The following is a 26,687-nucleotide window of genomic DNA, read 5'->3' as shown; positions in this document are numbered from 1 at the left end:
GAGGCGGCTCGGGCTGGGGGAGCTGCGCAGCCCCGGCTGGAAGCCCGAGGCCGAGCCGGGCCGGTACAGGGAGCCCTGCGAGCGGCTGCTGAAGCCCGGCGCCCCGGGGCGCGCGTAGCTGCTCATCGCGGAGAGAGCCGGAGACAGAGCTGGGGGGGAGCCCCCGCCCGCGCCTAATAACGGGGGGACATTAGCCTAGCCTCGCCCCCGGGGCGCCGTCATTAGCATAGCCCCGCCCCTGCCCACCTGGGCACACCTGCGGCCCCAGCCCCGGTGTCCCTAGACTCAGCGCGGCCCCTACCATTAGCATAGCCCCGCCCCTGCCCACCTGTGTCCCCAACCCCCCAACCCTCATTAGCATAGCCCCGCCCCTGCCCACCTGGACGCACCTGCGGCCCCAGCCCCGGTGTCCCTAGACTCAGCGCGGCCCCTACCTGTCCCCCACCCTCATTAGCATAGCCCCGCCCCTGCCCACCTGGGCGCACCTGCGGCCGCATCCCCGGTCATCCTAGGCTCAGCGCGGCCCCGACCTGTCCCCCACCCTCATTAGCATAGCCCCGCCCCTGCCCCGGGGGCTTCGCCAATCTGCCCCTTTCCCGTGCGGGGGGCGGGGCCCGCGGCGGCGCCTTCCATTGGCCGGCGTCTACCTGGGCATGCAAATGAGCCTCCCCCTCCTGAATAATGCAGCGGCCGCAGGTGGATATAACGGGCTGGGGAGCCGCCCCAGCCCCAGCCCGGCAGCATGTCCCGCGCCAGCAGCGGCTTCCCGGCCCGCCCGCGGTCCGGCTTCTCGGCCGGCAGCATGTACGGGGGGGCGGGCGGCCTGGAGCCCCGGCTCTCGCTGCCCAGCCTGCGGGTCGGCCTGGACTCGCTGCGGCCGGCGCTGCTCCGCTTGCAGCAGGGCAGCCAGCAGGAGGCGCTGCAGGGGCTGAACGAGCGGCTGGCCGGCTACCTGGGGCGGGTGCGGGGGCTGGAGGCGGCCAACCGGGCGCTGGAGGAGGAGATCGCCCAGCTGCGGGCCCGCCGGGGGGCCGCCGGCCAGCGGGACTGGGAGTCCTGCGAGCGGCCCCTGGGGGAGCTGCGCAAGCAGGTAGGGGGGCAGCCGGCGGGAGCAGGGGGGCTCGCTGGGTTTGTTTGGGGGGGCAGGCAGGGGGTGGAGAGGGGGGGTGAGCTGCCGCAGCCGGGGGGGAATAGGCCAGGGCAGGGCTTAGCCCGGGGGACTCACGCTTGCCCTGTGCCCTGCTGGGGCAACATTAGAAACAGGGCAGAGGGGGCCCTTTTCTTATTGCCCCCCATCCATGGGGGCTGCCTGGCCCCCTCCCTGGGGTTACAGAGCTGGGGGGCGGGGGGTTAGAACCGCCCCCTCCCCAGCTGAGAGAGGCGCCTGGGCGGAGAGATCTCAGGGTGCAAGGGGGCAGGCACCGCTGAGAGGTGGGACAGACAAACAGACAGAGACAGACGTGCTCAGGTGGGAAGCCTGTCAGAGCAGGGTCTTGGTTTCTGGAGAAGCGCCCCTCACTTTAGATCCAACAGGGCGGGCGGGGCAGGAACCACAAACTCCAAAAGCTGCTTCTTCTAGGGCCACCGCCCCTTGCGCCCAGGAGCTCGCACTTTCTTCTGTTAGTGAGACGGCAGCAGGCCTCGCCTTGCCCTGGACAGCCAGACCCCAGGCAGAGGTAGAGCCTGAACCACCAAGACTGCTCTGTACAGCTCCATTCTGCCTGGCCCTGCTGCCCCGGGCCAAGGGGGGAAAGTGCTGGGGGAGGTCAGGGGGGTTATTTCGAGGCTTGACCGTTTCAGACAGGGCTGAAAATCAGGCCTCTTCCAGGTGTTGCAAGTTACGTGCCCAGAACGGCCCCGTTTTAAAAATGTGGCGCCGGGGGACTGATCGGGCAGGAGTCTCCTGCATCGCTGCTGCTTCGCCCATCAGTCAGTGAGGCTCTGCAGGTTTGCAAATCTGCAGGGGGTCCCCTGCTGTCTAATCCCCCCGTTTCCAAACCAAGCAGCCAGGCAGGGGAGAAGGGAATAAAGGCCTGCAGAGAGGCGCTGGGCTTCTGGAGTTGCTGAACTGAAATCCCTTCTTCTCCCGAGACTGAAGGTACCTGCTCAACACAGCTGGCCTGTGCTTGGCCAGATGTCCCACAGCCCTGCCTGCCTGGCCTAGCCCTGCTTCTCTTCCCCATCCTGCCTTGCTTCTGGCAGTCTCTTGGGGCTGCTTGGTTAAACAATCTCTCCTGAGGAAGCGGCCAAACAGAAGTGTTTGTTTTCTCTCTCTCCATTATTAGCCTTCTGAGAGTAAACAAAGGCGCAGAGAGCTGGATTCCCTTTGTGTGTAAATCTTGTCTTCTGTCCAAACAGTACGAGCAAGGATCTGGACACGCCCTCTGGGTTCAAGCAGAATCAAGCTGGAGGCAGGGTCGCTGAATATAGATTAATACATTCTACAGCCAGAAGAGGATCCTTGTGATCATTAATCTGACCCCCCTCCCTGCCTAGCAGAGTTGACCCAAAATAATTCCTAGAGCAGATTTTCTGGAAAAACACCCATTCTTGCTTTAAAAATTCAGTGATGGGCAATCCCACCATAACCCCGGGAACAATTTTCCCCAGGTCAGTTACCCTCATTCTTACAATTTACGCCACCTTTCCAGTCTGACTCACTCTAGCATCAGCTTTCAGCACGGGATTGTCTCCTTTGTTCTCAAAGAGAAGGTGCCCATCATTAAATATTTGTTCCTTGTGTCGGTGCTTATAGTCTGTAGCCACGTCATCCCTTCACCTTCTCTTTGTGCAGGTGAATAGATGGCGCTCCTCAAGTCGGTCGGTGTAAGGCATGTTGGCTAATCCTTTAATCGTTCTCACGGCTCGCCTCTCTCCAATTTATCAACATCCTGCCTGAGAGCAGACTTCTTCCCCACAAGGACAGCTGGTCTAGGCCTCCAGAAGCGCTGGGGATTCCAGGATTCTCTGTTCCCAGCCTGGCTCTGGGGAGGGGGGGGAGAGGGGCTGAGCCCTTGCTTGTACGAGCTAGAAATCTGGACTCCTCCCCAATTGTGGTCATTAAACATTTAAGAACCTAAAAAGGGCCAGATTGGGTCAGAGCAATGGTCCATCTAGTGCAGGTTCCTGTCTCTGACAACAGCCCGTGCCAGATGCTTCAGAGGGGGAAAAAACACAACAGGCCAATTACTAAGTGATCCATTCCCTGTTGTCCAATCCCACTTTCTGGCAGCCAGCGGTTTAGGGACACCCACAGCATCTCTGACATGTTGGCTATTAGCCATTGCTGAACCTATCCTTCAGGAACTTCTCATTCGGTTTTGAACCCAATTATACGCTTGGCCTTCCCAACATCCCCAGGCAAGGAGTTCCCCAGGTTCACTATGCGTTATGTGAAGAAATACTTCCTTGTGTTTGCTTTAAATCTGCAGCCTGTTAATTTCATTGGGTGACCCCACTTTGTGTGTTGTATGAAGGGATAAATAACACTGCCTGCTTCACTTTCTCCACATCATTCAGGATTTTATAGCCCTCTATCCTATTTCTCCTCTGAGTTGTCTCACTTCTAAGATGAATGGTCCCAGTCCTCTTACTCTCCTCATACGGAAGCTGTTCCAGACCCCCAATCATTTCTGTTGCCCTCTCCTGTACTCTACCCCATTCTGAGATATGGTTTTTAGATCAGGTGAGCAGAACTGCACGCAGTATTCAAGGTGTGGGCAGCGCAAAGATTTATATGGCAGCGTTCTGACACTTTCTAGATTACTATCTATCCCATTCCTAATTGTTCCTACATGAGTTCTTTTGGACTGCCACACGCTTGGCAGATGTTTTCAGAGAACCATCCACAATGACTCCAAGATCTTTCCTGAGTGTTAACAGCTAATTTAGACCCCCACCTTTTGTATGTATAATGGGGATTGTTCTTGTGCGCCTTACATTTATCAACACTGAATTTCATCTGCCATTTTGTTACCCAGTTTTGAGAGACCCGTTGGTAACTCTCTGCCGTCAGCTTCAGCTTGATTCATTTTGTTTCTTCTGCAACCGTTGTCACCTCACTGTTTACCCCTTTCTTCCAGCTCATTTATGAACAGGTGGAACAGCGCTGGTCCTCGGAGGACCTTGTTATTTACCTCTCTCCACTGTGAAAGTTGACCATTTATTCCTACTCTCTCTCCAGTCTTTTAACCACTTACTGATCCATGAGAGGACCGTCCCTCTTATCCTATAACTGCTCACTTTGCCTAAAAGCTTTTGAGGGACCTTGTCAAAGGCTTTCTGAAAGTCCCTGTACACTAGATGCATTGGATCACCTTGCTCCACATGTTTGTTGACTCCCTCAAAGAATTCTAGTAGATTGGTGAGGTATGATTTCCCTTCACAAAAGCCGTGTTGACTCTTCCCCAACATAGAGTGTTCGTCGGTGTGTCTGATAATTCTGTTCTTTATTATCGTTTCAGCCAATGGGCCTGGGACTGAAGTTAGGCTCACTGGCCTGTAATTGCCAGGATCACCTCTGGAGGCTTTTTAAAAAAAAAAAAAAAAAAAAAAAAATCGGTGTCACGTTAGCTAGCCGCTTGTCATCTGGTCCAAAGGCTGATTTAGGCGAGAGGTTACACGCCCCAGTTCGTAGTTCTGCAGTCTCACCTGTGACTCCCTCTTGGTGCTCAGCATTTCGGGGCACTTCTGGCAAGGCTGAGCTGGTTGGCCTGGGTGTCCAACGCCAATTCCAGTGCTGGCCTCTACACGCCGCTTCTCCGTTTTCTGTAGTACACAATGTTCTTCTCCTTTCCTGTCCCAGACTCTGTCGGCCCAGAAGTGGCTACATTTCAGTGGTAGGTACGGGCAGTCTGTAAAGCCCAGCTCTCACTGAGATTTCCAGCTGGAAAACGAGCCTCCGATGCAGGGTGGGGGTGATTTGGTTAAATATTTGCATTCCAGCCCCGTAGAAGAGCAAGGGACCTTTCGCTGCTCCTAGCCCCTTCCCTAACACACTGTTCCTCCTTCCCTCGCACCAATGCATTTCTGATGGGAATACTAGAGGGAACGCACGGAGGACAGCTGGAATTGGTGGGGTTTTTTGTTTTTAAACCCAGCAAACTATTAGCAAACGATGCATTATTTCCACCAGCAGGAGGCAGGCTTGGCTTGCTTTAACTATCTAATGGCTGATCCAGCTTGTGTTAAAAGTAAAGGGGGCCCAGGTAGGATTTTCAACAGCACTAGAGAGATTGAGGCACGGGGATCCTAGGGGTTTGGATGGCGAAGTCCCTTGGGCGCATTTGAAAATCTCCCCCTGAAACAGAAGCAGCCCTGAGTCGTGTTCCAGAGGTGCTGGGTACCTGCTGCCTTCAGAGAGTGCAGGGTGCTCAGCATCTCAAAGAGCACTGGTGCAGCTGTCTAACGTGAGGGCCTCCCAGTCTCTCTCGGCCCCCTGAGCATTGCCTGGCAGGGAGACACCTCGATTACTGGGTCTTACATCAGACTCCTCACTCAGTGTCGTACGGAATCCAGGGGCTACCTCCTACAGACCCAAGCTTGCACTCACCGGGTTGTCTTCTACCTCAGTGGGGTCTGATCCTGCCCTGAGCCCCCTGGAGACAGACACCGCCCTGGGGGAACAAGAGTCTGCCCACATCGAGTGCACTGCAGGATCCGGGCCTTAAACTGGGCATGGGATCACTTTCCCCACCCCTGAAATGCATCTGCTTCTGGGGTGAAACACTGCAGCGCTCTCATGCCTCACCATCCTCTGCTTCTGCCAACTGAAGAGGGGGGAACCTTGCCAGGTGTCTGAGTGGGGGTGGCTGGAAAGGTGGTGTGGAAACGCAGCGGCTGGCTTGTGACGTTTAGAACTGTGTTTGGAACAGAAGCGTCGAGCCGTTGCCCACTGAAGACCACAGGAAGGCTTCCATGGACTCGAATGAGCAGGAAGCAGCTTATTTCCAGGTGCCTCCAGGGAAATGCCACCACTAGCAGCTGGATGGTCTCAGTTAAATTCTCCTCCCTAGAACGTGACTCTTCACTCCCTGTCAATGCTCCTGGGGTCCAGAGAAGAGATGCCCTCTGTCCTGGATCCTCTCCCCGCACCCGGCTGTAAAATACAGCTTCTCCCTGGGCCAATGCAGCCACCTGCCCTTGGTTTGACTTTGTGGTAATCCCAGCCGGTGACTCAAAGAGCCCAGGGAGGCTGGGAAGGAAACAAACGCCTTGTTTTTGTTTTGCCAATGCGCCAGTTTCTGAAACGTGAAACCCAGGGGCAGGTTCCCGGTCTTACCTTGTTTCAGGAGGATCTAAGCTGCAGGCCGGCTCAGGGCTGAGAGAAGGGGGGGGGTGTGTGTGGGGATGAGGACCCGTGAAATCATGTCACGTAGTGACAGCAATGGCAGGAGGATGGAGGGCAGGTCAGGCTCAGCGTTGGAAGGACGGTCCAAGGGTTCAGGTCTGGGATCTGGGCCTGCCCTGCCTTAGAGGGGAGAGGGGGGATTATGAAGATAAATGGACTGGGAAGTGCTCAGCCACCAGTAACCAGGGGTTATACAAGCACCACCTAGTTCCTGTAGCTGGGGATTGACTAGATGGCTCAGACTTGCTATTGGGGGAGGACAAGTGTGGAGGACGGGCAGGGTGAGCGGGAGCCAGGCCAGGCTTTGCCAGGAAGGGAAGGCTGCCTGCGGGCAGAAAGGGAGGCCAGGGTTTTGAGTGGATGTTTAAAAAGAGGGAGCAGGTCTAGAGGGAAATATCACACGTGCACCCTTCAGCTGTGGCTGGCCCTGGGTACCAGTGGGGGATGGGTGCCATGTGGGAATCAAGGCAAGTCCGGGCACAGGGAATGCAGGCGGTCTGGGAGCGGGACAGGCTGATGGAGAGAGGGGAATAATGAAGACTGAGCGCGGATCTGTCAGACGAGATCTCATCACCCTTTCGGGTCTTCGATCTAGGAGAGGGGCCTGTTCCCATTCGAAGAGCTTCACGTTCCACGGCTCCCTGCGAGCAGAACGCTGGGCTCAGAGATTAGGGGCCTGGCTTGAGAGATGCTGAGCCCCGCCAGCTCTCGTTGCTGTCGGTGGGGGTGTTAAGTGATGTCAGAGCCCAGAGGATCTGCACAGGGCTGAGGCTAGGATTGCAGAAGTTTTGAGTCCCAAGATCCGACCCTGGGGCTGTCTGAGGGACAGACGCACGCTGACAGACGTGAACTGCTCTGCCTCGGGGTTCCTCTGTCAGCCACGAGCCCGGCGCTCCGTGGGCAAACAGCGCCTTTGCTTTAGCCTGACCTCCCTGGCCTCTCTTGCAGGTGGAAGATCTCAACATGGACAATGCCAAGCTGCTGCTGCAGATCGATAACGCCAGGCTGGCGGCCGACGACTTCAAGGTCAAGTAGGTCGACTCACTTGCACACCTACGAGCGTCGCGGCCGCCCTGGGCGAGCACGCGCGAACTGTGCAGAGAGGGGAGGCTGGGAAACAGACACGCTGTGAAGTGCAGCTTCTCCCTGGGCCCGTACAGCCCCTGCCCTTGGGGAAATAGACACACTCCGCCGCTGCGCACCTGTAGCAATCCCCCAGGGCTGGAACCCATGGCCCCATGCCCCACTTGGCAGGCGCAAAGCGTCAGCTGTTCAGCATGGCAGGAGAGGATTCCAGCTACAGCGCAGGGCAGGGGCCCTGGCTTCCCTTGCTGGTCTCCTCAAGGCCTTTTCCTGTGACCAGCTGCTCAACTGGGGGAGGAAACAGAAGCAAGCCCCTGAATTACGCTTGCCCCCCTGGGATGGGAGGGCATTTCCAAAGGGCCACAGCTCCAGAGAGGAGCTACTTCCAGGCGGGGCTGCCCCGCTGTCCTGGCACAACCAAACCACTCATCGTTGCTTCCCCCGCCCTCCGCGGCCGAACGGCGAAGCCTTTCTAGACACGATCTGCTGGTCTTCGGGTTGGCTTCGGGGCTTCCCCTCCACCCTGCTTGGTGGGTGGGACGGATCCATGTCCTTGAGCTGAATTTTCACAGCTTGCTGAGTTCGAAGGCTATCCTTGCCCCAGGGGGGCAGCCTCTCCCCCGGCCTGTTAAGTAGGCTGGTGTCTTCCAGACCACTGGCCCCATCGGTGCTTTGGAGGCGTCTGTCCGCCTTTCGTTGTGTCCTTCACCGTGGAGTCTGGGCAGGTAGGAGTCCGCAAGCCCCCGGGGTGCTCACAGCTGGCTGGGTTAACTCTTCCTTGCCTGGCTCCAAGACCCTTTCCTGCAGAAAGAGAAGCCAAGGCTTGGCGTTGCGCCTCCCTCGGGCAGGGTCTGATCTCCCGCCTGTCCCGCAGGCTGGAGGCAGAGCAGGCCGTGTGCGACAGCGTGCAGAAGGACACCCAGGGCCTGCGCAAAATCATGGAGGAAACCAACTTCCTGCGCATGAAGCTGGAGGCGGAGTTGGAGGCGCTCAAGGAAGAGCTCGCCCACCTGCGCAAGAGCCACCAGGAGGTAACGGCCGGGCAGGGGCCGCTCGGCGACTGCCGGAGCCGTGGCAGAAGAGGGGAGGCGTGGGAGCGGAGTTAGCTTGGCTGTGCTTTGCCTGGGGCGACGGGGCCGCGGTGGGACCATTGCTGGGCCGCGAGCTGCTAACGCCCCTCTGCCCTCTCCGTAGGAAGCGGAGGCCCTCCGGGCGCTGATCGCGAAATCCGACGTGCTGGTGGAGGTGGATAACCCGAGGAAGCCGGATCTGAGCGAGAGCATCGCCCAGGTCCGGAGCCAGTACGAGAAAGCGGCCGACCAGAACCGGGCCGAGGCCGAGAGCTGGTTCAAGGACAAGGTGAGGGCAGAACCCGGGAGAAGGGCTGCAGCGTCGCGCCGCGACCGCCTGACGTAACCGGCCTGTCTCTCTCCTCTCCCCTAGTTCGACTCCATGTCCCAGGAAGCCAACGTGAACAGCCACGCGCTGGAGGAAGCCAAGAGCGAGCTGGCCGAGCTGCGCCGGCAGCTGCAGGGCCTGGAGCTCGAATACCAGACCCTCCAGAAAATGGTGAGGGAGCCCCTGCTGCCCCCATCCCTGCCGCACGTCCTGCTCCCTGGCAGGGCGACGCTTTCCTGCTGCAGGATGAGGAAGCAGGGGTTTGAGGGGGGAGGAAGTCACCCAAGCCCCTCTCCCGGCTGGGGCAGGGCTGGTCTCTACCGAAATGAGCCCCTTTCCCTAGGAAAGGAGTGAGGGTCTCACGTTTTGCCCATCTCCTGAAGCTGTGCAGAGAGCCAGGTTGAGCAGCGCCTGTTCCACACCCCAGAAGGGTCCTTGCAGGCCCGACCTGAACCCGACTCTCTGGTTGCAGCTCCTCTAAACCTTAGCAAGTGCCACGCCCTTGCCCAGAAAGGCCGTAAGCCTGAGGCGCCACGCGTGGTTCCTGAGGCCGGCTACACCGCCCCAGGGCTAGCAGCTCACCCCCTCCCACTTCAGTGAGGATGCAGGCTTCAAAAAAAACAGCTGCCTCCAATTCTCAGACTGTACTGGACCGACTCCCCGCTAACTGCTCTGGTGCTGGCCTCATCCCTTCCACGGGGCGGCAGCACGGAGCGCACTGACGCCAGACGTGCTTGGGGCGGGGGGAGAGACGGGTAAAGAAAGTGCCTAGACTATGGGGTGGTCCGACGTCAGAGCTGAGCATTAACTGCACGTGAAGGAAAAGGACAGCGGGCACCTGCCTCGGGCTGGCGGGAGGCACATCTGGGCTGCCTGGTCCTAGAACACGGGGGCAGGGGGTGCATTGGTCCCTTCTAGTGGCACCCAGGAACCCGGCCATGGCCCGTGGGCTGGTGCAGGCGCCCGTGCCCTAGGCTGTCAGAGGTAACGGCTCTGGGCCCTGCTCCTCCGCAGGTCAGCACGCTGGAGAACACGCTGAAGAACACAGAAGGCCACTACAACGAGGAGCTGGCCAAGCTCAATCACATCATTGCCAAGCTGCAGGAGGAGCTGGCCGCCTGCCGGGCTGACCTGGAGTGCCAGGCCCGGGACTACGAAGCCCTGCTGGACCTGAAGAGCAAGCTGGAGAATGAGATCAATCAGTACCGCCAGCTGATCGAGGGAGTGACCGACAGGTAACTGGCTGTGGGGCCACGAACGCTCCGCTCCCTCCGTTGCTCTCCCCCCTCCGGCTGGCTGTGGGGCTCCCATGCGACCCCTCCTGGGAATTTCAGATGCTCTGCTCCCATTCTGGCACCGGATACGCTTCCTCCTCCTGCTCAGGGCTGATGGAGTCAATTCCAGACCCCTTGGTCCCCTTGCACTGTGCTTTATCCTTCCCCTCTGCAGTGTCTCCTTGCTGGATGCAGGATGAAATCAGCACTGGGGCTGGGCTGTGGTCTCTGCTCTGCTGGCATTGCCCTGGGGGGCTTATTTACCTGCTTTCTTTTTGGATAGGAAAAGCTAGCTCTGTGCCCTTACCGAAGAGGCTGGGGTTCCCTCACTGGAGCAGGAGTCTAACCTGGTGTGGCTGGTGGAAAGGTGCTGATAAGAGCCGGAGGGGGTGGCGCGTGGTATTTTTAGCCCGTGGCTTCGCAAGCCCCGGTTGCCAGGCAGGGACTGCGTTTATAGCAGCTGCTGTGAAGAGAGGAAGCAGCAAAAGGCATGCAAATCCCACGCTGCCTACGGCGGCGGGTGCCCCGGGCTGTACGGGGAGCGGTGCCCCCTGTAAGCAAATCACCCCGCCGGAGGGCTGGTGGCCACACAAACGCTGCCCTGTTTTGTGTTTGCAGAGAGGAGATGCTGAATCCAGCCAAAGTGGGTAAGTGACCCAGGGTGGTGCCACTAGCGTAGAGGTGCTAGCTAGTTCCAGAGCACGCTGCTTCGCTGCCGCTGCCTGCCCCCCTCCCATCGACCTGCTTGCACGCTTCCTGTGTGGTGCTGATCTCCCTGCCCCAGGCCACATCCTGTCTGCCTTGCTACTCTTCCTTTTCTACCAGCGCTACACGTCCCTCAGCCGTGGTCTCCTGTCTTGTTGGAAAGTGGCGTTCTGAGTAGAACCACTGCACATCCGGATCCAGAAAACATGGCAGGGGAGGGGTGTTCCCACTGCATGGGGGTACCCCAATGTAGGCCCGCTGGAGTGGGGGATGAAAGCAGCAGGGGGGCTCAGTTCTGCCCTCGAAGAGTGTCGTAGAAGCACACCTTGAAGCGTTGGTCTGTTGGGCTAACAGCGACGGCTTCTACAAGCCTGAGGAGGCCTCACAGACCCGCTTTCCTTCCAGCAGTAGCATCCTGCACGGAGCCAACTAACCCCTTAGTCTCTGCACCGAGACAAGGCGCGCTGCTCCCAGCTGCCGCTGTTCCACGTCACCCCCCCGGCACTTCCTCTTCAACGCTTCCCTTGCACCCGTCCCCCTGCCTCTGCAGCCCAGATCTGAGCGTAGGGCAGCGCCAAGCCTCTGGGACCGTCTAATGACCCTTTTCCCTTCTCTGACAGGCTCCAGGAGGCAGACGATTAAGAAGGTGGTGGTCACCACCCAGGAGATTGTGGATGGGAAAGTGATTGCCCAGCGATCTGAGGAAGTCATTCAGTAACGAGGGAAATCCAAATCTACCACTGCAGCGTTTAGAGCTGGGCTGTCTGCTTTTGTAAACCAGGGGTGGGGGCTGCGTTGTCTGCTGTAGAGGTCTGTGCTCTGCTGGGAGCGGGAGGCTGCTGAATAAAGATCTTCTGAGAACCCAGAAATGGCTCCTGTTACCTCTGGTTTGTCTGGGCATCAGTGGGTGAGCTCTGGTGTTTAGGGATCCCCAAGTCTCCTGTCGTGGAGGGGTTTCATACCAGAACAAGACATCCTATGGGGTCCTCAGTGGTCTACTCCCACAGCATACTCCTTGGGGCATTATCCGACTCCACCCTCCTGGGGGTGTTCAATAAGCTCCTCCTCTGTTTGGCCATAGACAGTAAAAGGCCCCCAGCTGACTGAAAAGGAGTTATTGTAGGAGATGGGGCCCCTGGCTTTCCCAGTACAATCAGCGGCCTGAATTCACAGGGGATCTGAGGGGAAGGAACAGCAAGTGTGATAAAACAGCCCCAGACTGTTTCAGGCTCTGCCCTTCCCCTGAGCTGACACTTTACTTAACAAATGGCTGCTGGCTTTGATGCCCTATTTGCATAGGCTGCTCCCACAGGACCCCATGCATGGGGTGCTGTTCCTGGCTATGCAAAACTGCCTTCCTCTTCTGTTACCAGAGCACCCAGGAGCCCTGGCCTGGAACCAAACCTGCCCCTGTGCTAAGGGTTGTAACACACAGGATGCTTACCAGGCCAACCTGTAATGGGAGCAGCTTATCCACTGAGGTGCTATTCACATGAACTGAATGAGAGCTGGTATGTGATATGAGCCCCATGACCAGCACTGCTGCAAGCTGGCTCCTGCAGAGAGCATTCGGGTTTGATCTCTTCAGTCCTGGCCCAATATTTACCTCCAACCAAATCCATTAGAAGTCTGGGCTTGGGAGGTTAGGTAGGGAAGCAGCCAGAATGATAGCCAGGGGTTTAGGGCGATCCAAGGCGCAGTGGAGAGAGGTGGTGTGAAGTAACACAAAGCACCCACAACAGCCGCCACTGGACTGCCACAAGTAACCTTGCCTAGCGTGGCCTGCCTCCCTATTACTTCACTGGCTGATCTTAACGGAGTTTTTTAAAATGGAATTTCCTCATTTTTTAAAAAGAAATGACGGTAGAGATGTTCCCAGATATTCACCTGGCTGCCTGGCAACAGTGAAACATGCCACACAGCAGATAGGAGCCCTGCCCTCAATTCTACACTTTTCCAGGTCATGCTTTCAGTTGTCCTAAGCTGCACCCAAGTGTGCAGAGCCTGTAGGCATGGCACAGAGCCTGTAGGCGTGGCACAGAGCACACTAACACTTTTCACACATCAGGCAATTTTCACAAGAGCAGAGACCCCTACGCAATATAAGTGCTATCACCCCCGAGCCGTTCAAGTTTCAGCTCAAACCGCTGAGGTACCCCAGCTGATCAAGGATCACATTTCACGTTACCATGGAGAAAATATTTTCACCTGTTTTTCAAAAATCAAAGCCAGAACTTTGCTTCATCTCTGGAAAATATTCCCCCCGCCCCCCCGGGTTAAGATTGAACTTGCAAAATTTCACCCCCAAAAAACTGAAGATGTTACAAGCAGGGGAAAGTGCTTAGAACAGAAATGCTTGTTCAGCCTACACTCTGCCCAAGATGCAGAGAACGCTCCTGTGTTGGCACTAGGAACTGCTAAGCGGGACGTCATAGGTCTTGTCCATGTCCAATTTCTCTAACAATCCAAAACCACACAAGCCGTTAAGATAGAAAGATCTCCTTTATTAATGAACCCCAACAGTATTTCTTCAGATACAGGAGTTTTGAACTCAAATACTCAGAAGAAAACAAGTTAATATTGCATTATTCTCATAAGAAATACTGCAACTCATTACCAGTAACATATTGCAAAGCAAAACAGCTTGAAAAGGGAAAAAAACGCAAAAGAAAAGAAATCAAATTGATCCCAATGGAATAAAGGTGGTTGTTTGTTTTTTGAACTAGTAAGTCCCTGCAAGCACAGCTCGTTTCCGCAGATTACTTCCCAAACTGTTGTACAAAACAGACCCCGATTGGTTGCATTCCTTAAGAGCCCAGAAAGGTGCAACATTAAAAGCTACGATTATCAGGTAGCAAGTGCTCCAGCCTTCTGTCTTCAGTGGCGGCCGCCGCCACACCCCATGCGTTAACGGGATGAGAACGTCTTCCCCCTGTAAGGATCAGAAGGGCAACGTTAGGGCTATTCTCTCACAAAGCCTCCCTCGTACATTACTCACTCACAGCAGAGTCCTGCGTTCCCATGGCCCTGCAGACACACACTGGGCTCCCTTTAACATGGGTGAGTCCATGCAGGCTGGGTCAGCGAGGTTGTAGCGAGACCACCGATGTGGAGCAGATTGGGGGGAGTGTTTTCAAGAGGGAGGTGCTCGGCAGGCAGAAGTGGGAGCCTGTTCCAGGATGGTGGGGGCTGGGCGATAGACAGCCAAGAGGGGGAAGAGGAGAAGGAGAACTGCAAGGAGCATGAAAGGAAATGAGAGCAGAGCTATGGGGGGAAGAGGGTCGAAGCTGCCTAGACAAGGTGCACATGCCCCAAGCTATAGAGCCACCAGCCACAGAAGGTCAGTCTCAGTCCGGTTTGCTTTCCCTGGGCAGTTTGTTGTGAGCGTGTTAAGCGGAAGAAGACCCCATTCTCGGTTAGAGCCAGACCGATACGCGCATGGGTCACAGTAAGGCACCCTTCTTGTCTTCAGCACCACCAATGTTACGGTCAAGAACTGTGAGGGTATGTCTGCTGAGCAAGGCACGCCATGGGTCAGTGGAACTCAAGTCAGCTGACCCACGTCAGGGAATCCTGGGCTTGAGCGCCTACACTGTATTTTAACCCTAGGTTACAGACTTTCTGACCCGTTCTCAGACCTAGGGCTCTGGTGTCCACACTGTAGTGTACAGACCCGAGTGCAAGTGACCCTATTCCAGAGCGCTTCCCCACCCCCGTGTCTACACTCTAACCCTATGAATGTGTTGCAGTGGGGGAAAACTGTACTGCCCATGCTATTTCCTAACTGGGACGGTGCCCACGAGGAGCACATAAACTGCTCCTGTGGTGGCTGTCTCAGTAGAATGGCTGCAGTTTAGATGGTAGTTCAGCAGAAAGCCTTCTCAATCTGAAAATTGGGCTCTCCGCGTCTAGGCGGAGTCACACTGGCAGGAAAATGAGGATCCCCCAGGGCTGTCCAACTATTAAAATGAAACTTTGCAACACTTAATATAAGGACAGCCAGACTGGGTCAGACCAATGGTCCATCTATCCCAGTCTCCTGTCTTCCCACAGTGGACAATGCCAGGTGCTTCAGAGGGAATGAACAGAACAGGTAATCATCCAGTGATCCATCCCATCGCCCATTCCCAGCCTCTGGCAAACAGCAATCCCTGCCCATCCTGGCTAATAGCCATTGATGGATCTATCCTCCATGAACCTATCTGTCTTTTTTGAATCCTGTTATAGTCTTGGCCTCCACAACATCCTCTGGCAAGGAGTTCCACAGGTTGACTGTGCCTTATGTGAAGTAATACTTCCTTTTGTTCTTTTTAAAACTGCTGCCTATTAATTTCATTGGATGGCCCCTGGTTCTTGTATTATGAGGAGTAAATAACACTTCCTTATTTACTTTCTCCACACCAGTCATGATTTTATAGACCTCTATCATATCCCCCTTAGTCATCTCTTTTCCAACCTGAAAAGTCCCAGTTTTATAAATCTCTTCTCATATGGAAGCTTTTCCATACCCCTAAACATTTTTGTTGTCCGTTTCCAATTCTGATATACCTCTTTTTGAGATAGGGTGACCAAATCTGCATGCCATATTCAAGATATGGGCATACCATGGATTTCTAGAGGCAATATATTTTCTGTCTTATTATTTATCCCTTTGCTAATGATTCCTTACATTGTTACCTCTTTTGACTGCCGCTGCACACTGAATGGATGTTTTCAGAGAACTATCCACAATGACTCCAAGATCTCTTTCCTAAGTGGGAACGGCTAGTTTAGACCCCATCATTGTATAGATATACTTGGAATTATGTTTTCCAAAGTGCTTTACTTGGCATTTATTAACACAGAATTTCATCTGCCATTTTGTTGCCCAGTCACCCAGTTGTGTGAGATCCCTTTGTAACTCTTTGCAGTCTGCTTTGGACTTAACTATCTTGAATAGTTTTGTATCATCTGCAAATTTTGCCACCTCACTGTTTACCCCTTCTCCAGATCATTTCTGAATATGTTGAGCAGCACTGGTCTCAGTGCAGACCCCTGAGAGAAACCACTATTTACCTCTCTCCATTCTGAAAACTGACCATTTATTCCTACCCTTTGTTTCCTATCTTTAACCAGTTACTGATCCAGGAGAGGACATTCCCTCTTATCCCATGACAGCTTACTTTGCTTAAGAGCCTTTGGTGAGGGACCTTGTCAAAGGCTTTCTGAAAAATCTAAGTACACTATATCCATGGGATCACCCTTGTCCACATGCTTGTTGACTCCCTCAAAGAATTCTAGTAGATTGGTGAGGCATGATTTCCCTTTACAAAAACCATGGTGACTTTCGCCAACAAATTGTATTCAGCTATGTGTCTGATCAATCTGTTCTTTGCTACAGTTTCAACCAATTTGCCTGGTACTGAAGTTAGGCTTACCGACCTGTAATTGCCAGGATCCCCTCTGGAGCCTTTTTTACAAATTGGCATCATATTAATTGTCCTCCAGTCACCTGGTACAGAAGCTATTTAAATGCTAGGTTACATACCGCAGTTAGCATTTAGTTTTTTAAATGGGATGTTCAGTGAAGGTGGTTTTGTTTGGTTGGTTTTTTATTTATTTTTGTCTGTTTCAAAGTTTGACAAAATGTAGGCTTCAGAGGAAAAACACCCCGTGCCCCCTGCAGCTGGCTGGACGCCCCTGCATATGCAGCTCCAGGGAGGGCAGCAGGGACCAGAGAGTGGAATGGGGAGCATGCAAGCTGCCCTGCAGGGAGAGTGAGCAACCAGGATGTTGGGGTACATCCTCCCCCGGCTGTGCTGAGCCAGGAGCTCTGCTGCTCTCCTTCCTTATAGGGCAGCCGCTTAGTCCCTCCTCTGCTCTCTGCCCCTCCCCCGACTCACAGGCTGCGTGTGCAGGGGCGCCTGGACAACATGCACCAGAATCTGGCTGTGCTCTTGCGACCAGGACGCAGCTCTCTCTGCAAAAGGCTTCTTCTGATCGGTCTGCATTGCAAACCCTGCAGGGCTCTCCAGTAGCGTGCTTGCAGACCGGTGCTCAATAGACAGTGGATTCACACTGACCAGAGCTGCTGCCGTTTGCAAAGGGAGGCGTGGCACCACAGATTGTCAGCATGGAGAGGATAAGGAAGTTGCCCCAAGGAACTCTGGGATATAGCCAGATGACGTCTGGGACCCAAGTCAAGCCAGGGCTGTGAGCACACAGGAAAGCAATAGGGCTGGGACCCTAGGTCCCAGCTTAACGCAGGCTCAGCCCCTCCAGCTCTGCAGGGTCCTGGGACCTAGGTTCGAGCCCTAGGTTAACACAATTGGTGTGTGGTTGCAAGGGCTTATGTTGCTGTGTAGACACCCTAAGAGGCTTCAATGCACTGGACAGATGTGATACGAGGAGCAGCCATTTAAAAACCACTATCGATGCCCCAGCTTTTGCTAAACTCCTCAGAAAAGCACCAACCACCTTTTGGAGAATGAAGACAGCAAACATCCCCAGTTAGTGGGTGTTGGGACCAAGCAGTTCTGCCCCCTTCTTTCCCCCAGGCTGTCCCAACAGCTCACAACCATTTTGTAAGAGGAGAGAATTTTATAGCGTAATAAACTCCCAAGGAACTGCTCCAGGTAGCTGGAATTTCCCCAAGGCAAAGTGTTAACTCAAAATGAATCAGCACTTTCCACCACAGCTCCACACCAGAGGCATTAAGCAATTCTCCACTGCTGGAGAGCATCCTTCCGCATGCCGAGGAGAAGAGCGTACCTGAGCAACTGCACCGTGGGCATATCTTGGATTAAAAATGAGCCCATCCCCTTTTCAATAAAGCCAGCTACAGTCGGAGAACGCTGACAGAGTGCACAGGGCTGTCTTGAAAGTCTGGCTGAGACTTGCCCTGTCATCTCTCTAAGGATGCAACATTTCTGTATGTGGTCCTTTGGTTCCTTTCCAGTGTTTCACTATTCTGCACGGAGGGCTCATAGATGTAACAAACCTGAGCGTTTCTATGGCAAGAACCTTCACAAGGCTGACCCACTTCAAATGTTCCCCAAAGTATTACCCCTCTAGCTGGAACAATCCGCCTCTGCAGAGCATCCTCTTACTCCAGGTGCTTCAACAGACACAATATTTGCACCAGACTCAAAATCTGGCTTTTGAAGACATTCTGCAAAGCTTAATGGAAATTCCAGACACAAGGGACTTCAAACGCTCCCCCAAACCGTCACTCCTCGCGGATGCAGGAGAGCTATAAGGTGAAACTGACACGTGTATTTTCACTGCCCGAAGTGAGTGAGGTGCAAAATGTAAACAGAGCACAAATGGTGTTAAGTAAATGAGCTCCTTCCATCCCTCCCCCATTTTCACACCCCTCTTACCAGCCCAGAGATTTTCTAAACTACTTTTTAAAGGAGGATTCATAGCCAGCAATGTCACTTTAAGAGACGGAGGATGCACCAATCACTTCATCAGCCACTAAGACATTACCATTCAGAGATCCTGGATAAGGCCTCCTCTATCTCTAACTCCACTTACAGCAGCAACAATTATTTTAGAGCTGTATCTCTGCACCCCGCCAAGTTCTGTCCGCCTCAGACAGACACTGACTGGCTGGTCCCAAAGCTCACCATAGCAATGTGTGCCGTAGGGACAGTTCTCTCTGAAGGCACTGCATGCGACCTGTGAAACCCCCTCAGGCATTTCTTCCGTCTCATGAGGAGAGATGCCCGACAGCTGGCACCACGCTAACCTGCTGCTCATGCCAGTGACTAGTCAGTTCCTGTCCAGCATCCTGCTAGATAAGCAAGTAGCATTAAAAGACTAAATGGAGCATTACAGACAATTTGGTATCTACTTACAAACCCCAGCTTTCCTGTCTAGTCCTTAAGAGGACTGATTGCTGGCAGGATGACCGAGCCAGCTGCCTTTCTGCTGTACCTATCTGCGGTTTCATCTCTTGGCCTCAACTGCTCTGCCTGTCAGCCTTTTGCTCTGCACCGTGACACCTGTGCGGGACTCTGCCTGCTGAAGGGAGTCGCTAGGGAACTGCCTGGCACGGAAGAGGCTCCTGCGAACAAGAAGCGAAGCGGGAAATAAGCGAGCACCACAGCAGAACGAAGGAGAGGTGATGGGATCCGAGCTCATTTTAATGCACCTCTCCATCTGGGTTATGCCCTCGTAGCTAGGCTTCCACAGCCAGCTCAAACCTCAACCCCCATGCCCACTGTCTGCCCTGCCCCCCACCGGGACCCACCCGTACTCTCTCTTTACGTGAACAGCTTAGGGATGGATGCCAACACTTTCCTCATCAAGCGGCCTAGCCCAGCTGAGAACCGCTGTGTGGTTTCTTTATGCCCCTCCAATAGCCTTAATCTGGATTTAGCCAGTCCACCCTATCGAGTGGGTGAGAGGTAATTCTGCCCCACCCTATCTAGGGCTCAGAGATTGTGACTGCCAAATACCCCATATTACAATAGGGGAGCGCGTACTCTTCTGGAAATGGGCAAGACATCCTGGCTCATTCTTCTTTAGCCCTAAAGCTGAGTTTAAATGGTAACTAAGTGCTTCATGGTCAGTGAGAGATCTGAACGCCAGGCCTGCGAGGACTAAACTTACTGATCATCACAGAAAACACGTGAGAGAAGCTTCTCCAGCACTTCGTTACAGAACTGCCTGAAAACCTTCCCACGAGACCCAACGGGCCAAGGCGCCCTTAGGAGACCTCAGCAGGCGTACACCCACGGCGCTAGGACTGAGCTTGCAAACTGCCTGCTCTTCAACAGCAAACCAGTCCCACCAGAAACCGCTCCAGCTGGCGACGGGAGCGAAGATAAGCCCATTGAAGGCACTTATTGAGGCCAGCCATGACAAGAATGACCTGTTTAATGGAGGCAGGCAGGCAGGCAGGCAGACATTTTAGCTTTTTCCCATTTCCTGGACAAGCCAGGTGTGAGAGAAAGCTTTTATTTCCCTTTAAAACAGGCAGTTGGGTGTGATTCACATGCAGAATAGCTGAACATGTTGGGCATCCACCGAACTGCTGGCAGATCAACCTTTCCCAATTCTCAAGGATGACCCTTCCCCTCGGTGGTCCCAGGATTAGCCAGGGAGAGAGGACTAGTGCAGTAACTTCAAACAGCACCGTCCCAGTGCGACAAGAGCCTGATGCAGGATTAAGCCCTGATGGTCCAGCCCCTCTGGTCTGAATTACAGAACCACATTTATAGTATCGCACCGTAAGTGAACAGCTAGATCTCGCATTCTGATTTTCTGGGATTCTCTTTTGCTCCCAGGGCAGCGGACGTCTCACATAACGTTACTACTTAAATCTCCCATGCATTCAACGTTCAGAGCACTTTACAGACATCCTCCTCCTCTTGGGGATGGTGGTAGTTATTGGTACCACCCGGTAGCGGCCAGGAGGTGTGGCCTCCCTCAGTGACTGACAGCAAGGAAGGGCCACCCCCCCCGCCCACGCCGGGGAACATTTACACACCCCCATTTCACAGAAAAGGGAACAGAGGCAATGCAGTAATTTCACTTGTCCAAGACCGCAGCATGAGGGAAATTCAGCCTCGGGTTCCCATGCCATGGGGGTTCCTCTCCCCCAAGGTTTCCACTAGGAGGGAAAGTCCTACCTAATAACCTGAAAGCGAGCTTGCTTTTCAAATGCATGCATGAAGGAAAAGTCCGCCAGTTTGAGATTTGATTTTAGGTTTAGTGTGGATTTAAAGGTGCAATCTGCTAACTAACTAGTCTGCGGTCAGATCCCTTAGTTAGGGGTGAATATTTATTGAGCCCAATTCTTAGCCTGGGATGGGCCTGTAAGAACACTTTTCACCAAGTTTATCAACTGTGCATGTGCCCGGTCCAGATTTACATTCCAGACTTGAGTGGGCCATGGAGAAGCTGAATCTATTTTGAAGGGAGTTGCCTAAATGTGAGAGTATCCAACAAAAGGCAGGACATTCAAAGTTAAGCTGACAACATTGAGCACGCTACTCTTCTGCCTTGAGGACAGCATTAAGGGTCAGACTTTCCCAGAGTTCTATTTTGTCCTAACAATATTTAAATGTGGAGGAGAGTTGCATTTATTTTCACAAGTTTTTAATTATTCTAGGTACAAAACCAATCATGCAATCCGGAGAATCAACTGCACTTTCACTCTGTGAAGGAAAGACCCTGACGTGCACGCTAGACTTGCTGCTGCAAAAACTCAGCCAGCAAAGCCACGCCAGCCCAGCACTTGGGATGCTTTCTTCCGCGCAGCTCAGCAATGCGGTTTGTATAAAAGATGGATATACAGAGGTATCAAAATGCTTTCATGTCTCCAAGTCTGCTGCCTTCTACCAACCCAGAGCTACCCCTTTCCAAATCGAGAAAATGCCCTCTTGGGAAAGGCGGAGTGCACTTTATAAATAACTCGGATTATTAAAAAAGAGAAGGTCGCACAGCAGAAGTCTTACTTCTCTATTCTACTCTACTCTTCCCACAGCTTCCCTGGGCTCCGGACAAAAAATTCTACTCCATTTTATAACAGGGCTTACTCACTAGGAAGTCTTGCCTTTTTAATGTGTGATCACCACTGCCAGCTCCTGAGAACCTCCCCAACACGCACGGTGTTGGCTTTAACAATAAGAGTGTGACCCGCGATGATGATGATCTTACAGGCCCTAGGGTCCCAGCTTTGATACTCACGTGATTGTTTTCATTTCCTTCTTCTCCGCGTCTGGACGGGCACGGTTCAGCACCTTGAGGAAATCTGACGTTTTTGCCCTCATACGTGTGTGAATATAGGCCTATGTTTCATTAAAAAAACAAACAAACCACAAATGGCTGAAAGTTCCATCCTCACACTTTGTTTTTCAAACATCACCCGTTATCACCATAACAGGACGAGCCTCTGAAATCCCTAGGGCTGGCATGTGAATACCAGCAACACACATTGTCCTGCCGGGGATCTGGGACTGAGACTCTTTCCTGATTCAGGGACACTGTTTCTAGTAGCTGGGAGTTGCTCATGTTCGGGGGTGGAGGTGATTCCCCAAGAGAATAGCACTACCCTAGATACGCTAGACTCTGGCAGAGCCACCTGATGGACAAGGATCCTGAAGAAGTGGTATGTTGTGGCACAAAGGACCCCGTCTGTCTGTATTCATCTGTTGTCTCTAATACTCAAGTTGTAGGCTCATTGGGACAGGCACAGTTTTTGTTGTTTGTACAGCACCTAGCACAGTGGTCCATGACTAGGGTTTCTAGGCGTTAGGGTACTACTCCAGTGTAGTTCACTAGTTTCTGTGGGAGTCACTCATACCCAGTGATGGGAGAATTAGGCCGGGGAGAGGGGGCTTATGTTTTCCATGCTTATGACCCTGGCCCATGACAAGTCCAGATCCCAGAGTTGAAGCCCCGCTGGTCTACCCTCGAGTGGCAATTCTTATTTTTTGCAAACAGGTGGGAGTGAGCTGTGGTAGAGTTTGGGGACAAATCCCCCCATAAGATGGAGATGCCCTGCGATGCTGTCTCACGGACAGAACCAAAGACGAGGGCAGGGTTTAAGACGTGCACTCTCTGCGGATTCTTTCTGCACTCAGGGAGGACAGCGCTGGGCACTTATGTAGCACTTAAAAGTTTCCAAAGCGCTACACACGGTGTTCTCAGCACGGGAAGCACATGAATCAGAGATGCCGAGATGAATTCTGCATTTAAAAACCCTCCTCGGAATGCTTATCATAACCCCTCCCACCCACCCACACACACACGCCCTCTAGAACACAGTGTGACATGAAATCAGCACAGTCCCTTCTCCAGCGGCCCCTCTGTACCTTAGAGCATTTGATATGATAGTGCAGGTAGTCCCGGAACGTGTGGATCAGGTTGATGGTGTTGTCCCTGGCAGCAGTGTTGGTGTGGCGGGGGAACAGCACTGGAAAGATAAAGCAAGGGTGCAAAGAGTTTTATTTCCAACCAAGGCTGAGCACCACTAGAAAGAGAGCGCCTCCTGCCTAGTCTAGTGGCAAAGGCAGACACATCCATGAACAGATACTGAAGATATGTTTAAGTACATGAGCCGTAACACCCAAGAGGTCTATGAAAGGGCCCTTTCCTGCACCATATGACGGACTGGCACCTGGAATTTTAACATAAGGTTTAACAGCGCCTCTCCAGCATTTGCTGTCTCGTGCAATGGGAGTCACCCATGGCAACTCTGCCAGCTGTACAATCGGATACTGTCTGGATGACACAGATGTTTAACTCCAATCGCCTGCAGATGATCACGTTGTTGTAACTGTGAAAAATACTTTTCGTTCCCTTTTCCTAAGCTAGAGGAATGTCTTTCAACAGATACCTCAGAGGGCAGAGAGGCAAAATGAACTAAAAACCGGCCTGTTCTGTGAACGAAACATGGAAAGCAATCTAATCCCGCATGTCTCTTCCAAACGAGTAACACAGACAGGTTACATGTGTTCTGCTAATGATACAGCAGAAATCTTTCTCCTGATCTAATGCACAGCGGCGACCTTCGCTGGCATTAAGATTTAAGAGGCCAATTAGAGAATGTGTGATTTTACACAGCAAAGCAATATTGTATGCACACGGTAGACACCCGTTTGCAGCAGCACTTCGTAAGAGCAACCACTTCTTACAAGCATCGTTTCCCCTGCAAACACTTGCCCTGCTATGAATTATCAACACTCCCCGTAACAGCAACAGCCGCGGAGGAGCAACAAAACGAAAAGGCACCGATACAGTAGGTGCTCATTAGTAGCAACGTATCAGGATTCTACCCTCTGAAATGATCCCTGCTCAACCCCAGACTCGGCCCCCTGCCAATCACTCCTCCCCCTGGCTCCAAGCTGACGGGGCAGAGTGGTACACTTGCACAGCATCTCGGGAAGCCATCCAGAGGCTGCTGATTGCTCTGTTGCCACTGAGCAGAATCTGCTAAAATCCTGACGCATCCGGAGGAAAATTACTGCCTAAGATGAAATTTTGCATCCTTCCGCCACAGTACAAACAGAAGGCAGGTCTCGGCACTACCATGCGGCCTGTCTGCTGGCTAGATAAGCCAAGCACTATTAGTTACGCTGGCCCAGGAAGCACGGCACCAACTGTGAGTGGCAGGCATGCACAGTTCCAGGAGCTGTTATTTTGTGGGAACAACTCAATTACTATTCCAAAGACTGAAAGGCCTCTGGCAAGGGGATAATCTCACAAAGGGGCAGTTAAATCAGACACTGAAGAGGAACCGCTCACAAACAAAGCCTGTGACCTAAAGCAAGTTGCAGAGCTTGTGCCTGGTTTAAGAACTGCTATTACTCTGTGCTCCCGTATCACCCATGCGTTGCCGGATGTCTCTTAGATAGGAGTATTAGCTCGGGGCTCTTGCCCAGACAGGTATAGCAACAACATACCCGTACTAATTCAGCTTTTTTCAGCAAAGGGAGGCAGCAGCAGGTGTGCAAGAAAGGGTGCTCTCAAGTGAAAAGCCTTAATGTACTAACCCACGTTTCATCTATTGATGAAAAGGTGCAGCCAATTGTTTAACTACACTCCTGGCTCAGTCTTAAAAATGCTCGAGAGACCAATAAGCGAATTTAACCAAATGTATTGCCTAAAGACAGAATAGCACCATACAAAAGGAGACAAACACCCGGCTTCTGAGAAGCAATTCTTATCTCACAGCGCATTCACCTCACACCAAAAGTGAGCTTCGGAAATATGCATTTAAACTAGCTATATTTATAACACAGCTTTACAAAAAAAGTTTCACAACTTTCTATACGTAGCTAAGATCCAACCCACCAGTTTGTACTTGTTGCTGTCTACCGTCCTTCTCTTTGTTCTGGATACAAGCTTTCCAGGTACTGGTCTATGAGGGTACATCCCTATAGTTTCCCTTCTCTCGTTTCGAATACTACATCCCAAGTACTGATGAGCCATGACAGAACTCCCTAACTCTCCTTGGTACAAGGCAGTCATGCAGCTTTTCTAATGCCACAGCTGACTTCAGCTTTGCAAAGTGTCATGGGATACCTGGCATGTGTGAACAGAAGAGTGGGTAGAACCTGATTGTTCAGTTAACTTCCCAACAACCATATATGTAATGTATATTATGTCTATAGTATGTACATAATAGAGGTTTTTAAGGCCCGGCTTGACAAAGCCCTGGCTGGGATGATTTAGTTGGTCCTGCTTTGAGCAGAGGTTGGACTAGATACCTCCTGAGGTCTCTTCCAACCCTCATCTTCTGAGAGTCTATGAATACCAATACATGTGGTATATGCTACACCTACGCCTATGTACAGGCTAACACCTCAGTATTTTTATTACTGGAGTCTTGCATTCCAGTCCTTACTTAGGTCCCTCTAATCCTCACATGGCAATAGTGTTCATCACAGAAATCAGAGTCTGGTGTCAAGCATCACAGGAAAGGATCGGGACGAGTACAGCAGAGGGTGTTGCAGCTCAGGAATCAGGTGGGTTGGCTCAGCTCTCAGGGAGAAGTCTGCTCAGTGCCTGCTTGCAGATCTGTTTCTAGCCAATACTAACAGCTCCTAACTCTGTTGCATGAAAATGGGCAGGAGGGAACACTATTCCAGGGGAGTATCTAGCACCATGTGGTGCTTTGCAAATATTAACTACACCTCACAGCACTCCTGGGAAGCAAGTTGTCACACTGGTTGGATGGGGGGGCGGGGGGGGGGGGGTGGGGAAAGGCATTTATGATATTGTTTGACACCAGTATGTCAAAACCATAATGATTCATCATGTGAGCTATGCCATGTCAGGTACTGTTAGAAAGGCTATAATGTGCTGAGTAAGATGAGGATGTTTATGTTCATGTGTTATAGGTGTAATGGAAGTTATAGATATGTTTGGTGTATCAGCATTTCAAATTGTGCTGTCGGAGTGGCATCTCAGTCAGGATGGCTGCAGAACAATAGCCTGCTTCACGGCCCATTGAGACACTCACAGGTGCAAGGGGCCCAGGGGGAGAAGCCAGAGATTTACCTGATGAATCACCAGGACTTGCTCATGTGACTCTGGACTCCATTTTGGTTCTTGTAAAATTCCACAAGCAGCATGGCCAGGGCCAGAGGATATATAAGGCAAAAGCCTCAGAATCCATTTTGTTCTTCAGTCGGGATTCAGCTTCAGCTACCAACCTACCTCTGGATCAGCTCATCTACAACTGAGCTGAAGCTGTGAAACAAAGGACTGAGACCCATCCAAGTACTGGATGTACACCAGAGGGACTATACAAGCCTGCAAACTCCATGATTCTTCTAGAAACCTGATGTATATGGACTTTCAAATCATTTGTATGTGTCTGATTGCTTTAATACTTTAACATTTCTCTTATTGTTTGTTCCTTTCTTTTTATAATAAATCTTTAGTTTTAGTTACTAAAGGATTGGCTGGCAGCGTGGTATTTTGGGTAAGATCCAAACTTATATGAACTGGTGCTATGGCTGACTCTTTGGGGTCAGAAGGAACCTTTTTAGTAAAGAGCAGAGAGTTTAAATAACTGATCTCTTTACTGGACCTAGTGGCTGATTGGAAGCCAGAGACTGAAATGCAGTAAAGGGGGCTGTGTGTATTTGTGTACTGGCTTCTCGATAACCGGTTTGGGGGAATCAGAAGCACAGTTTGTGGCTGGTTGGGAAGTCTGGCTTCAGTGCCACCCACCAGTGGTGGGAGAATCTGCTCTCCTTTTGCAGCCTGTCCTGACCTTGGCATTTTCAGGTGGCTACCCTAGGCACGGATGGGTGTCACAAGTCTCTCTGCTTTACAGATGAAAGTTAGTGGCAGAGCTCCAATGATTTGTCGAAGACCAACAAGAATGTTGGAGAGCCGAGATGGAAGTTCCAGGTCCCAGCTGTGCATTCAGA

General features: G+C 52.7%; 2 protein-coding genes across 3 annotated transcripts in view; one reads left to right on the top strand and one right to left on the bottom strand.

The window, feature by feature from the left end:
- The first annotated feature begins 741 nt into the window (after nucleotides 1-741).
- LOC137167821 (keratin, type I cytoskeletal 18-like) lies at nucleotides 742-11,899 on the top strand. 2 transcript variants are annotated; one of them, XM_067570120.1, is made up of 8 exons: nucleotides 742-1,090; nucleotides 7,298-7,380; nucleotides 8,307-8,463; nucleotides 8,627-8,791; nucleotides 8,876-9,001; nucleotides 9,845-10,065; nucleotides 10,723-10,751; nucleotides 11,430-11,899. In XM_067570120.1, exons 1-8 carry the CDS (start codon nucleotides 743-745, stop codon nucleotides 11,525-11,527), a joined length of 1,227 nt encoding a protein of 408 aa, XP_067426221.1. In that variant the 5' UTR covers nucleotide 742; the 3' UTR covers nucleotides 11,528-11,899. The 2 variants fall into 2 exon arrangements, with proteins under 2 accessions (XP_067426221.1, XP_067426222.1); XM_067570121.1 differs by lacking the exon at nucleotides 10,723-10,751.
- Nucleotides 11,900-13,292: 1,393 nt separating this feature from the next.
- The window catches only part of ARPC2 (actin related protein 2/3 complex subunit 2), a 33,855-nt gene continuing 20,460 nt past the window's right edge, over nucleotides 13,293-26,687 (bottom strand). Inside the window, exons 8-10 of the mRNA XM_067570079.1 lie at nucleotides 22,617-22,717; nucleotides 21,490-21,590; nucleotides 13,293-13,741 (exon numbers count right to left, since the gene is read on the bottom strand). Coding sequence (XP_067426180.1) covers nucleotides 13,717-13,741; nucleotides 21,490-21,590; nucleotides 22,617-22,717 — 227 coding nt within the window. The 3' untranslated portion in view covers nucleotides 13,293-13,716. The remainder of the gene's footprint in view (nucleotides 13,742-21,489; nucleotides 21,591-22,616; nucleotides 22,718-26,687) is intronic.

This window comes from Emydura macquarii, unplaced genomic scaffold, assembly GCF_026122565.2.
Source record: "Emydura macquarii macquarii isolate MOO-44397 ecotype Brisbane River unplaced genomic scaffold, CSIRO-AGI_Emac_v2 contig_2988, whole genome shotgun sequence".
NCBI classification, from domain to species: domain Eukaryota; kingdom Metazoa; phylum Chordata; order Testudines; family Chelidae; genus Emydura; species Emydura macquarii.
The sequence above is the reverse complement of the archived record's forward strand: the minus strand, read 5'-3'. Positions and strand labels throughout refer to the sequence as shown.

Coding starts and splice junctions, on each gene's coding strand:
- LOC137167821 (XM_067570120.1), top strand. CDS start 743: ATGTCCCGCGCCAGCAGCGGCTTCCCGGCCCGCCCGCGGTCCGGCTTC. Junction 1,091..7,297: donor TGGGGGAGCTGCGCAAGCAG/GTAGGGGGGCAG, acceptor CCTCTCTTGCAG/GTGGAAGATCTCAACATGGA. Junction 9,002..9,844: donor ACCAGACCCTCCAGAAAATG/GTGAGGGAGCCC, acceptor GCTCCTCCGCAG/GTCAGCACGCTGGAGAACAC.